The sequence below is a fragment of the Perca fluviatilis genome, chromosome 19 (genome assembly GCF_010015445.1).
Source record: "Perca fluviatilis chromosome 19, GENO_Pfluv_1.0, whole genome shotgun sequence".
Taxonomy (NCBI): domain Eukaryota; kingdom Metazoa; phylum Chordata; class Actinopteri; order Perciformes; family Percidae; genus Perca; species Perca fluviatilis.
Genome location: NC_053130.1, coordinates 1,308,553 through 1,323,552, shown reverse-complemented (window position 1 = coordinate 1,323,552; position 15,000 = coordinate 1,308,553). Strand labels below are relative to the sequence as shown.

The 15,000-nt window shown below is 44.7% G+C and overlaps 1 protein-coding gene across 1 annotated transcript in view; it reads left to right on the top strand.

Annotated features, from left to right (window-relative positions):
- Positions 1–15,000, top strand: part of LOC120548418 (ninein-like protein) — a 34,633-nt gene that overhangs the window by 959 nt on the left and 18,674 nt on the right. Inside the window, 8 exon segments of the mRNA XM_039784682.1 lie at positions 2,290–2,407; positions 2,728–2,852; positions 3,967–4,047; positions 4,695–4,846; positions 5,763–5,900; positions 8,850–8,962; positions 8,965–9,486; positions 10,101–10,551. Coding sequence (XP_039640616.1) covers positions 2,290–2,407; positions 2,728–2,852; positions 3,967–4,047; positions 4,695–4,846; positions 5,763–5,900; positions 8,850–8,962; positions 8,965–9,486; positions 10,101–10,551 — 1,700 coding nt within the window.

The window sequence follows — 15,000 nt, the reverse complement described above, 5'->3', positions numbered from 1 at the left end:
CAATACACAAGCACTCACACACTCACACACCACACACTCTACACACACACAAAAAAAAAAAAAAAAAAAAACTACACACTCACACACTACTAACACCTACCACACACACTTCACTACACAGCACATAAACACACCTATCATTAAATACACCATAACACACACTACTAAAAAACAAAACACACACACTAACACACAACACACACACACACACACTAACAACACACCCACACTACTCACTCATTACACAATACATACACACCTAAACACACTCACACCTGCTACAAAAACTACACAACACACACATTACACACTACACTACTACACCAACTTTCTACACCACACTCTCGCTACACTACAAGCTACACACGCTACACACTCTACACACAGCTACACACAGCTACACACAGCTACACACAGCTACACACAGCTACACTCACCTACACACTGCTACACACAGCTACACACAGCTACACACTGCTACACACAGCTACACACACCTACACACAGCTACACACTGCTACACACAACTGCTGTACAATAGACTCTGAGAGGGAAAACACAACCCAACTTTATTCATAAAGCTCCTTTTAATTAGCCTGACAAGTCAGCCCCACATCCAGATGACACACACACACACACACACACACACACACACACACACACACACACACACACACACACACACACAGACACTCAAAGACACATACACACACTCAAAGACACATACACACAATCAAAGACACACACACAATCAACGACAAACACACACACATACACACAGACAGAGACAGACACACACACACACACACACACACACAGAGACACACACACACACACAGAGACAGACACACACACACACACACACACACACACACACACACACACACAGAGACACACACACACACACACACAGACAGACACACATACACACACACACACAGAGACAGACAGACACACACACACAACACACACACACACACACACACACACACACACAGAGACAGAGACAGAACACACACAACACACACACACACACACAGAGACACACACACACACACACACAGAGACAGGCACACACACACACACACACACACAGATACACACACACACACACACACACACACACACACAGAGACAGAGAACACACACGACAACACACACACACACACACACACACACACACACACACACACACACACACACACACACACACACACACACACACACACACACACACACACACACACACACACACACACACACTGTGCAGGGTCAAACTTTAATGAAGATATTTTTAAACAAAGAAAATAACGAGCTGGGAGTAGAAACTGTGCTGGAAGACAGTATCTGCTGAGCAGGTTGGATCTGTTCAGGTAGACAATGGACACACACACACACACACATCCAAACACACACACACACACCTACACACCCAAACACACACACACATCCAAACACACACACACACACCCAAACACACACACAGTGCAGGGTCAGTGTCAGTGTGCGGTCGCATCATGTCTCACAGTGAGTCTCAGTCTGCTGTTTTAAGTTTTTCTGATTTAACTCTTTAGTTTAAAGTTGTTTTTAGAGCCAGTCTGAGCTGCTGCTGCCTCCCACAGCCACTGGGACAGTGTGTTACAGTGTGTGTTACAGTGTGTGTTACAGTGGGTTACAGTGTGTGTTACAGTGGGGGACAGTGGGGGACAGTGGGTGTTAGTGGGTTACAGTGTTGCAGTGTGTGTTATAGTGGGTTACAGTGGGTGTGTTACAGTGTGTGTTACAGTGTGTGTTACAGTGGGGGACAGTGTGTTACAGTGTGTGTTATAGTGGGTTACAGTGGGTGTGTTACAGTGTGTGATAGTACAGGTGTGTAACAGTGGTGACAGGTTGCTGTGTAATAGGCGCAGGACAGTGTGTTACAGTGTGTTATAGTGGGTTACAGTCAGTGTGTTAATGTGTGTTACAGTGTGTACGGGAAGGTGTTACAGTGTAGTTGGGGGTTACAGTGGGTGTGTTACAGTGTGTGTTACAGTGTGTGTTACAGTGGGGGACAGTGTGTTACAGTGTGTGTTAGTGGGTTACAGTGTTACAGTGTGTGTTATAGTGGGTTACAGTGGGTGTGTTACAGTGTGTGGGTGTGTAAGCATTGTGTGTGTGCGAAGCTGCGTGTGACAGTGTTAAGGCATGTTGCGTTGTTACAGTGTGTTACAAGTGTGTAGTGTAGTGTGTTACAGTGTTACAGTGTGTGACAGTGTTACAGTGTGTGTGACAGTGTGTTACAGTGTGTGTTACAGTGTTACAGTGTGTGACAGTGTGTGTTTGTTTGTTTGTTCAGACGAGTCAGAGATGAAGCGCAGCTCGTCTCCTCTGGTCCGGAAGAAGCTGCAGCCAGCAGATAAAACCGGTGAGAAACACCACACACACACACACACACACACACACACACACACACACACACACACACACACACACACACACACACACACACAGACAGATGAACACGCACGCGCACATTTTTGTAGCTTTTTGACCCAAACACAACAGGAGAGTTAAAGGCTTTTCAAAATCCTCTCTCTTTAACATCTTCGTTCATGTAAATTAAATAATCCATAGAGAAAACAAACAGCATGAGTTTCATAGACTTCCTCCAAGAAAACCCATGTTAAAGTACAGGCCAGGTCAGGCACTTACCTGTCTCTCTCTCTCTCTCTCTCCGTGGTCCAGCTCTGTGTTCCCTGGACGGTGTCTCGGGTCCTGCCGTCAGTATCCAGACTGAACTGGCTCTGGAGACGCTGAAGCAGAAACACAACCAGGAGCTGCAGCAGCTGCACATCAAGCTGGAGACACAAGTAACACACACACGTTATACTGCAAGCTGCACAGTATATCACTGTATTATCAACCAGCGCAATAAACACATAACACATATCAGCACAAAACTGCACTTTAATATGTAACTGTCATTCTTTATTTAGTGCTGCCTTTTATATTCAATTCAATGTTCAAGTCATTTTAGTTTAACATGAAACAGCCCCGAAATCCCCATCACCAAACTCCACCAGACTCCATGTAAATAATCAGGACTTTTAGCGTGTATAGAGCCAGCATATCTCCACCAGACTCCATGTAAATAATCAGGACTTTTAGCGTGTATAGAGCCAGCATATCTCCACCAGACTCCATGTAAATAATCAGGACTTTTAGCGTGTATAAGCAGCATATCTCCACCAGACTCCATGTAAATAATCAGGACTTTTAGCGCTGTATAGAGCCAGCATATCTCCACATGTAAATGGGTGAATTAAGGGTTTATTTCAACCAAACCAGAGTGGTGATTGTTGGAACAGTGGAAATATGAACCAAGACGGCTTTTGGTAGTTTTATTTAGTTTCTGTCCACTTTGAATGAAGTGTGTTTTACGATGATAAAAGTCCTGATTATTTACATGGAGTCTGGTGGAGTTTGGTGATGGTGATTTGGGGGCTGTTTCATGTTAAACTAAAAGGATCTTTCTCTTTAACTAAAAGCTCTATCTCTGTAGGGATTCTTTCCAGGATAGACTGATGATTTCCTTTTCTTAAATCCAACAAGCAGTTTGCTGGATTTTAGCAGATTACTGAAAGCAGCAAAACTTTAATATCTGTTTATTTGTCACAAGTTATATCGTGATATTACTTTATCAGAATCAGAAAGGAGTGGGGGGGGTGCAAGATCACGTAAGGCTTGTATCATGTGGATGCGCCGACAGTGTTGTTGTCATTACTTAGAATTCCTCATGGGGGAGACAGAAACTACACACTATAGCTTTGAACATAAATGAGAATAAACCATAAATCCAGAACCAAATAAATCACATATTGTCCTCCTATTGTGCGACCCTATGATACTGTAGAGGTTAGACTGTCGATTTGACTTCTTCAGGAATACGTTGTGTGTTAAAATGCATTTGAAACCTTCGTGCAGGTGAACTACTACGAGCGCAGCCTGGAGGTGATGAGGCAGAGCATGGAGGTGGAGCGGAAAGACATCTCTCAGGCCTTCAAGGTAACCATAAGACAGCGCTCAGATCCTTTTACTGCAGTAAAAGTACTAATACCACACTGTTAAAATACTCACAACAAGTTAAAGTCCTGCAGGGGAACATGTTACTTCAGTAAAAGTCTGTAAGTATCATCAGGAAAATGTAGTTAATGTATTAAAAGTAAAGAAGAATCCTCACGTTTTAGAAAGTGTAAAGGATCCAAACAGTCCTAATGACACACACACACACACACACACACACACACACACACACACACACACACACACACACACATTGAAGTGTGTGTAAAGGATCCAACCAGTTGTGTGTTTGATGGTCTCATCATCTCAGCTGGACTTGTAGGTCGTTATATTGTCGGCTAGTTTACTTTAGAATCAAAAATCAGATTATATAAACTGTGTGTGTGTGTGTGTGTGTGTGTGTGTGTGTGTGTGTGTGTGTGTGTGTGTGCAGAAATCTTAATGTGTAAAGTAACTAAAGCTGTAACAGATGAATGTAGTGGAGTAAAAAGTACAATATTTCTCTCTGAAATGTAGCGGAGTAGAAGTAGAAAGTAACACACACATAGAGACACAGACACACACACACACACACACACACACACACAAGGTTATTGCACTTCCAGACATGTCTGACTTGTCTGTGTCAGATGGAGATCAGTGAGCTGGAGGATCAGAAAGCTCAGGCGGAGCAGCAGGTGAAGCAGCTGAAGGAGAAACTGCAGACTCAGATCCAACATGGCGGAGGAGGAGGAGGAGGAGGAGGAGGAGGAGGAGGGTGGAGCAACGAGCAGGAGCGCAGGTGAGGAAGACGACTGCAGAAACATGTTCTCTGATTGTTCAGCTGCTAGTCTTTGAAATTGGTCCAGTATTACGAGACCGAACAAGACTGAACAACCTGCAATGTAAAGTTACATGAAACAGCCCGAATATCACCAAAAAAAAAAAAAAAAAAAACCATATAAATAATAAGGACTATTTATATATAGAGCGTAGTTAGAGACATATCTCCACCAGACTTCCATTAATAATCAGGACTTTAGTATAAGACTAGAGCCAGCATCTCCACCAGACTCCATGTAAATAATCAGGACTTTTAGTTTATAGGTGAGCCATATCTCCACCAGACTCCATGTAAATAAAAAGGATGTCACCACGATGATAAAAGTCCTGATTATTTACATGGAGTCTGGTGGAGATATGCTGGCCCCCATACCACACCTGAAAAAATCCTGACATTTTGAGTCTGGTGGAGATATGCTGGCTCTATACACACTAAAAAGTCCTGATTATTTACATGGAGTCTGGTGGAGATATGCTGGCTCTATTACGCTTAAAAGTCCTGATTATTTACATGGAGTCTGGTAGAGTTTGGTGATGGTGATTTCGGGGCTGTTTCATGTTAAACTAAAAGGATCTTACTCTTTAACTAAAAGGTCTATCTCTGTAGGGATCCATCCCATAATGTTGTCAGACACTTAGAATAATAATCTGAGTCTGTCAGCAGCAACAACAGAACTTTTAGTGGACTCTAACTGCTGCTGAACATTAGTCCTGTAGGGTTACATTACAGCTTGTTTTGCCCAATTTTAAAGATTGTTGTTCCCATTACTCACTTGGACACAAAAACAGTGGAGAAAAAAAGATCCAGGTTGAAAAAAATACCCTTTAACGAGTTTGTGAGCAGCGTTTCACTGTTTTTGAACGTGTTTTCCCAGGATGCAGCGGGAGCGTGCGGAGCTGGAGCAGAACTTTGCCCGAGAGATCGGTAACCTGGTCCAGAAACTGAGCGCTGAGAAGGAGCAGCTGGAGGCCGAGCTGAAGCTGAAGATGGACCAGGATCTGATGCTGGTCAGGTGGGTGGTGACATCAGAGCGTCTGTTACCCAGCATGCACAGGGACGGCTGCTTGTTCAGAGACTGTTGATGTTCTTCAGTAATAAGTATTCTTACAGAGATAAAACCTGAATAATACAGACACACACACGCACGCACAGACACACACACACACGCACAGACACACACACACACACACACACAGACACACACACACAGACACACACACACACACAGACACGCACACACACACACACACAGACACACACACAAGACACACACACAGACACAGACACACACACGAAAGACACACAGACAAGCACAGACACACACAGACACACACACACACACACAGACACACGCACACACAGACACACACACACACATACACACACACGCGCACAGACACACAGACTCATAGATGCACACACACAGACGCATAGACACACACACACACACAGACGCAGCGCACACACACACACAACACAGAAGAACACAGACACAGACACACACACGCACAAGACACACAGACTCATAGATGCACACACACAGACGCAGACACACACACACACACAGACGCAGCGACACACACACACACACAGACGCACACACACACACAACATGAAACTATTTCAGATGTAAATAAAACATTTGATGTCTGAATTATTCAGTGTTTATCTCCGTTACAGTATCTATTATTGAAGCAGAGAAGTAGAGCATACATAGAACAGTTTAGTTTATAACTTTTAAACGTTTGTGTACGTCTTTAAAGGACAATTCCGGCACAAAATGACCCGAGGGGTTAATAACACGTGTCCTGAGTCGACCGTTCTCTGGGACATGTTATCATGCTAATCCAGTGTGACCAGTTTAATCACAAACCGCTAATTAGCTTCTAGCGCTAGTCGTCAGGGCAGAGGGGAAAGTAAAATAGATCTGTATTTCTACACCAATAACAAGGCTCAACATAGCACCACACTTCCACGGTAGCAGAAGAGTTAAAAACAGACTGCAAAGGGATGCAAAATAATGTCATCCTCATATTGGTGGAGATGCTTTTAAAAGGGTAGGACTTAGAGATGTGAATCTTCACTGATCTTCTGATTAGATTACGATTATCACCTCTTCGATTCGATATCTCGATGCATCACGATGCGTCAAATCCATCTTTCTATTAAAGCCGTGCAGGATATTTAATTCCTAGCTTTTCAAGCTTCAAAAACCAAATATTCTGCAGTGCTCTAATATTAAATAACTTGGATACATTAAACTATACAGCACTGAGCACATGGCACCTCCTGAATGTACAAAACATACCAGAATATGTAAACAGAAATGTTGTTAGGCCTACATTACATTATAAAAAATAATCGATTATGAGCCGGCTGATTATCGATGCAGCATCGTCCACGATTCCATGCATCGATTATTTGAATAATTTCAACACCTCTAGTAGGACTGCTGCCAGTACATGTTAGAGTGGAGCAGTTACAGTTCAATCATATGTATAATGTCATAAATGGCTCTGCCCCCAAATATCTACACTCCTATATAACAATGGTTAATACACAGCATAATCACAATACTAGGGCCAGTGTCCGTTCTTGTTAAAGTGCCCAGAGTCTTTTATTTTTATACAGGTATAACATTGTGGAATAATCTGCCGCTTTCCCTCAAAACTGTAAATACCAGAGGGGCTTTCAGACATCAACTAGCCCCACGCTATCCAAAAGGATAGCATGTTAAAGTGTGAACACTTATTTCCAACATGGTCCTTGGTGTTAGAACATTTAACACATAACAAAAGACCTACTGCAGGACAAAGACAATAACATTTAACACATAACAAAAGACCTACTGCAGGACAAAGACAATAACATTTAACACGAATCATCCATGGTTCAAAAGCATTCTAAAATCAGAGAATCACAGATCACATCAAATAATCAGTCTACTCTAATTAAAAAGATCGGCTACTCTATTCCATAAAAATGCCTTAACCTGATGTCTGAAAGCCCCTCTGGTATTTACAGTTTTGAGGGAAAGCGGCAGATTATTCCACAATGTTATACCTGTATAAAAATAGACTCTGGGCACTTTAACACACTTTTACAAAGTTCTCCATGCTTGTCTTAACATGCAGGGCCCTTCGTTATGCTACCGTGGAAGTGTGGTGCTATTTTCAGCCTTGTTGGTGGTGGAGATATAGAGATTTATTTTTACTTTCCCCTCTGCCCTGACGACTAGCGCTAGAAGCTAATTAGCGGTTTGTGATTAAACTGGTCACATTGGATTAGCATGATAACATGTCCCAGAGAATGCTCAACTCGGTACACATAGGGCTGGGTACCGAATTCAGTACTTATTAGGCACCGACCGAATTGCCTCTAAAGTATTGAGTATCGAAAACTGCCTCGTCATTCAATACCCAATTTCAATACCTTATCTCAAAGATCTAATAATGCTGCTGATTGTCTCTTTAACATTACACGTCGTACAGACAGGCAAGAAAAACTCTACGTTACACACCGAGAGACAAGGCTCTCGTAGTAGGAGCTGAATAATAAATTAAAATGTGTAATGTTGTAATTTCTTATTGTTTTATAAAATTGGTATTGAAAAAAGTATCGTTAAGGAACCTGTATCAAAGTCACGCTATTGATATCTGGTATTGAATATTTTTGAACGATACCCAGCCCTAGGTACACGTTATTAATCCCTCGGGTCATTTTGCGCCAGATTTGTCCTTTTAACGGTCATTTGCTTCATTGATAAATATAAAAAACACTGATTGGTGCCGCTTTTAAGATTAATTCTGTAACATAAAAACTGAGAAATGTCTCCAACGTCCAATCAAACGGCAGCGTGAGTGACATCAACAGGAAGTGTGAGCGTCTGTCAAACAGCAGGTGTATTTATTCATTATCGCTGAGTAACTAGTTGCATCTCGCTGTGATGGACGCTGAGCAGGGAGGAAGCCGAGCGGCAGCTCTCTCACGTGGCGCTTCAGCACGCCGAGAGTCAGCGCCAGCTCCACCGGGAGAGGGACCTCGCGCAGAGAGCGCCCAGCTGCACATCAGCCAATCAGAGGCCGCTTTACAGGAGCTCAGAGGGCGCTGTGGCCACTTGGAGGACGAGCTCGAAGCTTCGCGCGGACGCTGCTCGGAGCTGGAAGCCCGCCTGGAGGAGGCGTGCGCTCAGCTCGCCGTCCTGGAGTCTCACGAGCTTTCACACGAACGTACGGCGTCGGAGAAGGACGAGCTTCTTCTTCAGGTGAGTCGGCTGAAAGAGGAGCTGGGAAACCTGCGCGCGGCGTCCGAAAGCATCCTGCAGGGCCACGAGACGGCGAAGGAAAGCTACAGCCGCCTCTCGGACGCTTTCGCCCAGCAGCTCGGCGCCAGAGAGCAGACACTGAACGCCCTGAGCGCCGAGCTGCAGACTCTGCAGGACCGTCTCGCCAAACGGGCCGCAGAGCTGGACTCGCTGAGGACAGACCGCGCCCGGCTGATCCAGGATCTGAAGGAGCAGGCGATGGCCGTGGACACGTTGCAGCTGCAGCTGGACGGCGCCTCGGACGAGTCTGAGCGGAGGAGGAGCGCCGAGCAGCGTCTGCAGGAGGCTCATAAAATGCTCTGTCTGCAGAAGAAGAGGTCTGTCTCTGCAGAGTACGAAGGAGAGGCTGTCGTCTGCAGGAGGCTCTGCGCGACGAGAAGGAACAGGTCTGTCGTCTGCAGGAGGCTCTGCGCGATGAGAAGGAACAGGTCTGTCGTCTGCAGGAGGCTCTGCGCGATGAGAAGGAAGAGGTCTGTCGTCTGCAGGAGGCTCTGCGCGACGAGAAGGAACAGGTCTGTCGCCTGCAGGAGGCTCTGCGCGACGAGAAGGAAGAGGTCTGTCGTCTGCAGGAGGCTCTGCGTGACGAGAAGGAAGAGGTCTGTCGTCTGCAGGAGGCTCTGCATGACGAGAAGGAACAGGTCTGTCGTCTGCAGGAGGCTCTGCATGACGAGAAGGAACAGGTCTGTCGTCTGCAGGAGGCTCTGCGCGACGAGAAGGAACAGGTCTGTCGCCTGCAGGAGGCTCTGCGTGACGAGAAGGAAGAGGTCTGTCGTCTGCAGGAGGCTCTGCGCGACGAGAAGGAACAGGTCTGTCGCCTGCAGGAGGCTCTGCGCGACGAGAAGGAAGAGGTCTGTCGCCTGCAGGAGGCTCTGCGCGACGAGAAGGAAGAGGTCTGTCGCCTGCAGGAGGCTCTGCGCGACGAGAAGGAACAGGTCTGTCGCCTGCAGGAGGCTCTGCGCGACGAGAAGGAAGAAGTCTGTCGTCTGAGCCAGGAGAACGCCGGCTACGCCCGTCTGGCCGACCAGCTCGCCGGCCAGATCGTGGAGATGGAGGCCGAGATCTCGACGCTCCGAGAGCATCTGGGAGAGCTCAGCGCGCAGCTCAACGAGACCGCAGACCTGGTCCTGGAGCTCCGGACGAAGCTCAACTCCAAAACCGGCCAGGTGGACCGGCTGCGGGCCGAGGTGGCGGACGCCAGCGATATCTTACAGCGAGTAAATTCCCTCGAGGCAAAGCGAGACTTTGAACGAGAGAAGAAGAAGATGACGCAGCAGCTGATGGAGCTGGAGCGGCTGGTTCTGGCTCTGGAGGACGAGATGGACCCGGCCAGTCCGCACAGGTTTGTAGGAAGCATGAGAACCGTCTCGGAGATCCCAAATCACGGGATCTGAATCACGACCAAGGCTGTGTCTGGAATCACTCGCTAATAGGGCTGCTCCCTCTTAGACCCTGTTTACACCTACATGGTTATTTTTACAAACTAAGACATTTCCCTTCGTTTACACGCAAATGGAGAATTCTCCTCTGAAACAGTCTTTCTAAAAACTCCGGCCAGAGTGGAGATTTTTGAAATCTTCGTTTGCACGTAAACTGAGACAAACAGAGGTTTAGAAAGCCGAGAGAGAGAGAGAAAGAGGAAGTGATTGGTTGCTGTTGTTGCTATTTTCGGGATTCTGATTGGCTGACGTGGGCTTGAGCTTCTCGTTACACCGCCACCTACAGGTCTGGCGTGCTATTGACGGCATATATACACACTGGTACGTGTAAACAAACACTTTTCTGAAAGCTGACAGCTGTGCACGATGTTATTTTTGAAAACGGAGAGGTTGAAATGTCTGTTTATGAAAATAGCCGGCCACGGTGGATCAGTGGTTAGCACTTCTGCCTCACAGCAAGAAGGTTCTGGGTACGAACCCAGGTCGTCCCAGGCCTTTCTGACATGACATTCAAGACATGCATGCTAGGCAACTAGGACTACAGTTGAAAACTGGCGCGTTTACAATGTGCATTGTCCTAATCAAAAATAAATAAGTCCTAAAATCCTTAGTGGATTAGTGGACTAATCGGTGGTTTTGGTCTTAGTCAATTTAGATCTCTTTAGTCCATTAGTCATGTCTGATGCTGTTTTCATGCTGAATGACTTATTTCCAAGAAACGTACGAGCACATGTCTGGTAAACACAAGAATTAAAGTGGTGCTTTTAGCAGGACTCTTAGTGGAGAAACTCAGATTTACAGATCTGTCGATTAAATCAACTAATCGATTAGTCGGTACAACTGAATGAGTGTTATAGTCGACTAAGAATTTCTTCAATCGAGCACAGCCCTACTCTACTATTCACGTTCCCCCAGAAAAGATGTTTAGCCCGGTGACAAGTGTTTAGACACAAATACATATTAATAAATGACATGTTGATGTTTTGAAAGTGTCAAGGTTTTGACATAAATGCAGATATATGAATGTAATTTAATCCAGAAGGAAATATTCTGGAGCCTATTTTGCCGTCAATACTGCCGAACTTGTCTTTGCTTTAATCTGATCAGAATATATTTATGTTTATGTGAAACCTCAATGTGTACAGACAAGGCTAGCAGCAGCAGCAGCCGCTGCCTTGGTTAGCTGATTGGATAAACCATCTGTCTATCACCACCTATAGTTGGTGATAGACGGGCCAAATCAACCAATCAGATCAAACTCTTGCCGAAACCAGTCGGGAGAAGAGCAATTCAATTCAATTTTATTTATAGTATCAAATCATAACATAGGTTATCTTGAGACACTTAACAGATAGAGTAGGTCTAGACCACACTCTATAATTTACAAAGCCCCAACAATTACAATAAGTAACACAATAAGAGCAGACACATCTTTTTCTCCGAGAAAAGCCTCCAGTGCCGTTTTTTTTGCTCTTCTTTCAAAGAAGGAATACTTTCTAATTCAGATAAAACTTGCCGCGATAGCTACGCTCCTCTCCTCCGTGGAAGCCTCCACGTTGTTTAGACTGAACAGCAGCTTCTCGTTGTGTCACACCTAAACCCGCCTCAAAACCAACGCTGATTGGTCGGTCGTTTGTCTCTATCTCAAGATGCCAGACTGATCTGGGAGTAGAAAACTGGAGCTCGCCAGATCAGGACGCTCTCACGAGGCTACAGCCCTTAAATATGAATCAAGGAAAAGATATATTTCAGGGGGATGTCAGACGGCTAACTATGTGCTGCATGGTTCCTGCTGGGTTGTTGTTGTTTTGGGAGAATAAGGTAACGCTGCCATAGCAACGGTAGCACTAAGGTTAACTGTTGGAGCAGAGAAAATGACCACGTAGGGAGAAGTGAAGGAGTGACTGATCCCAGACACAGCCGAACTCTTCGTCTGAGTACTTAAATCACTAACCGCATCGATCATGCTTCTTTTCCCCCAACAGGTAGACGCTCTGCTAACGGAATGAACCGCTCACAATCATCCCCCACAATGCACCGCGGCCAACTCGCTCTGCCTGGAATGCTTTTAACTCTTCAACATCATCGCTAACCGAATGACAATCGCATGACAGACTGTGAATAGCTTGTTTGTTGTCTCTGTGTCAGTTGTCATGTTGTCTTTGTCTGCCTACTTTTCTCTCAGCGCCGACACTTAAACTCAAATGTGAAATGCTTAAATTCTGATTTCATGCGTCTTGTTTTCATTATAAAACAAACTCTGTTTGACAGGATGAAGATCCGTGTGTTCTGTTCAGATTTAAAGGAACACGCCGACTTATTGGGACTTTATCTTATTCACAGTAACCCCCAGAGTTAGACTAGTCCATACAGACCCTTCTCACAGTAACCCCCAGAGTTAGACTAGTCCATACAGACCCTTCTCACAGTAACCCCCAGAGTTAGACTAGTCCATACAGACCCTTCTCACAGTAACCCCCAGAGTTAGACTAGTCCATACAGACCCTTCTCACAGTAACCCCCAGAGTTAGACTAGTCCATACATACCCTTCTCACAGTAACCCCCAGAGTTAGACTAGTCCATACAGACCCTTCTCATCTCAGTGGGTGCTGTAACGCTGTCTGACGGCTCCAGCATTAGCTTAGCTTAGCACAGATCCTGCAGGTAACTGGTTCCAGTAATCCTACTGCTCCGAATTGTGACAAAATAACACCAACATGTTCCTATTTACATGTTGTGATTTGTAGAGTCTAGGGCTGCTCCCTCTTAGTGGATTAGTCGACTAATCGGTGGTTTTGGTCTTAGTCAACTTAGATCTCTTTAGGCCATTAGTTCATGTCTGATGCTGTTTTCATGCTGAATGACTTATTTCCAGGAACCGTACGAGCTCATCTCTGGTAAACACAAGAATTAAAGTGGTGCTTTTAGCAGGACTCTTTGCGGAGAAACTCAGATTTACAGATCTGTCGATTAAATCAACTAATTGATTAGTCGATACGACTGAATGAGTGTTAGTCGACTCAGAATTTCTTCAATCGAGCACAGCCCTAGTAGAGTCACAGCGTGTACAAAAACCAACGTAACATGAGACACAGCCATCTTCTAACTGTAAACAAACCGGGAACTATATTCTCCGTCAGGCTCGCTGCAAAGCAAATCACTCCGCCCAAGTAGCAGAAGTAGCAGAGCTTCGCCTGCCTGAGAATATAGTTCCCACTTAGTATACAGTTAGAAGATGGCTGTGTGTCATGTGACCTTGTTATTTGTACATGCTGTGACTCTACAAATCACAACATGTAGATAGGAACATGTTGGTGTTATTTTGCCACTTATTGGGAGCAGTAGGCTAGTTGGAACCAGTTACCTGCAGGATCTAAGCTAAGCTAATGCTGGAGCCGTCAGACAGCCTTAGAGCACGCACTGAGATGAGAAGGGTATGTATGGACTAGTCTAGTCTAGTATACTCTGGGGGTTACTGTGAATAAGATAAAGTCCCAATAAGTCGGTGTGTTCCTTTAAGGCCTCAGTTTGCTTTAAATAAACGGCAAAAAAACTATACAAACTACATTAACCCTCCTTTTGTCCTTGGGTTAAATTTGACCCATTTAAAAAAAGTTTTTATATCAGAAATTTTGGGGGTTTTTTTTCATCCAAATTGTCAACGAAATAACGTGGATGGTTCCGTACGACGCTCTTCAGAAGTTAAATACATGATCAGTTCACTACTTTCATTGAATTTGGGTGTTTTTTATTCAATTTGATATCATTTGGAAAAAATAAATAAAAGAACATTGAAAAAAAGCGCAGTAAAATTTGACAAAAAGATCATGAAAAAGTGACAAAAACTTCAGAGGAAAAGCGACAAAAGTTAAGAAATTAATTTAAAATGTTGATCCAGAAAAACTAAAAGTTGCATAGTCGACAGGAAAGGCAACACAAGGGTTAAAAAGTCCAAAATAACCTGCTCAAATACCTTAACGGGAGGTTATGGGGGTGGTGATGGTGCAGTGGATATGACACATGCCTTTGGTGTGGGAGACCTGGGTTCAATTCCCACTGCGATACATCAACCAATGTGTCCCTGAGCAAGGCACTTAACCCCTAGTTGCTCCAGAGGCGTGTTACCTCTGACATATGTAGCAACTGTAAGTCGCTTTGGATAAAAGCGTCAGCTAAATGACGGTAATGTAATGTCCTTTGTTACTTTCCAACTCTGCATAAATCTGAGATGTTTACGGTCTTACGAGCACTTTGTTTGAAGCAGACTGAAGCCCTCAGCCAGCTGATGTTTAGAAACTCAAATTCGTGAATCAGAATCAGAAAGGACTTTATTGCCACATTAGTAACCCTA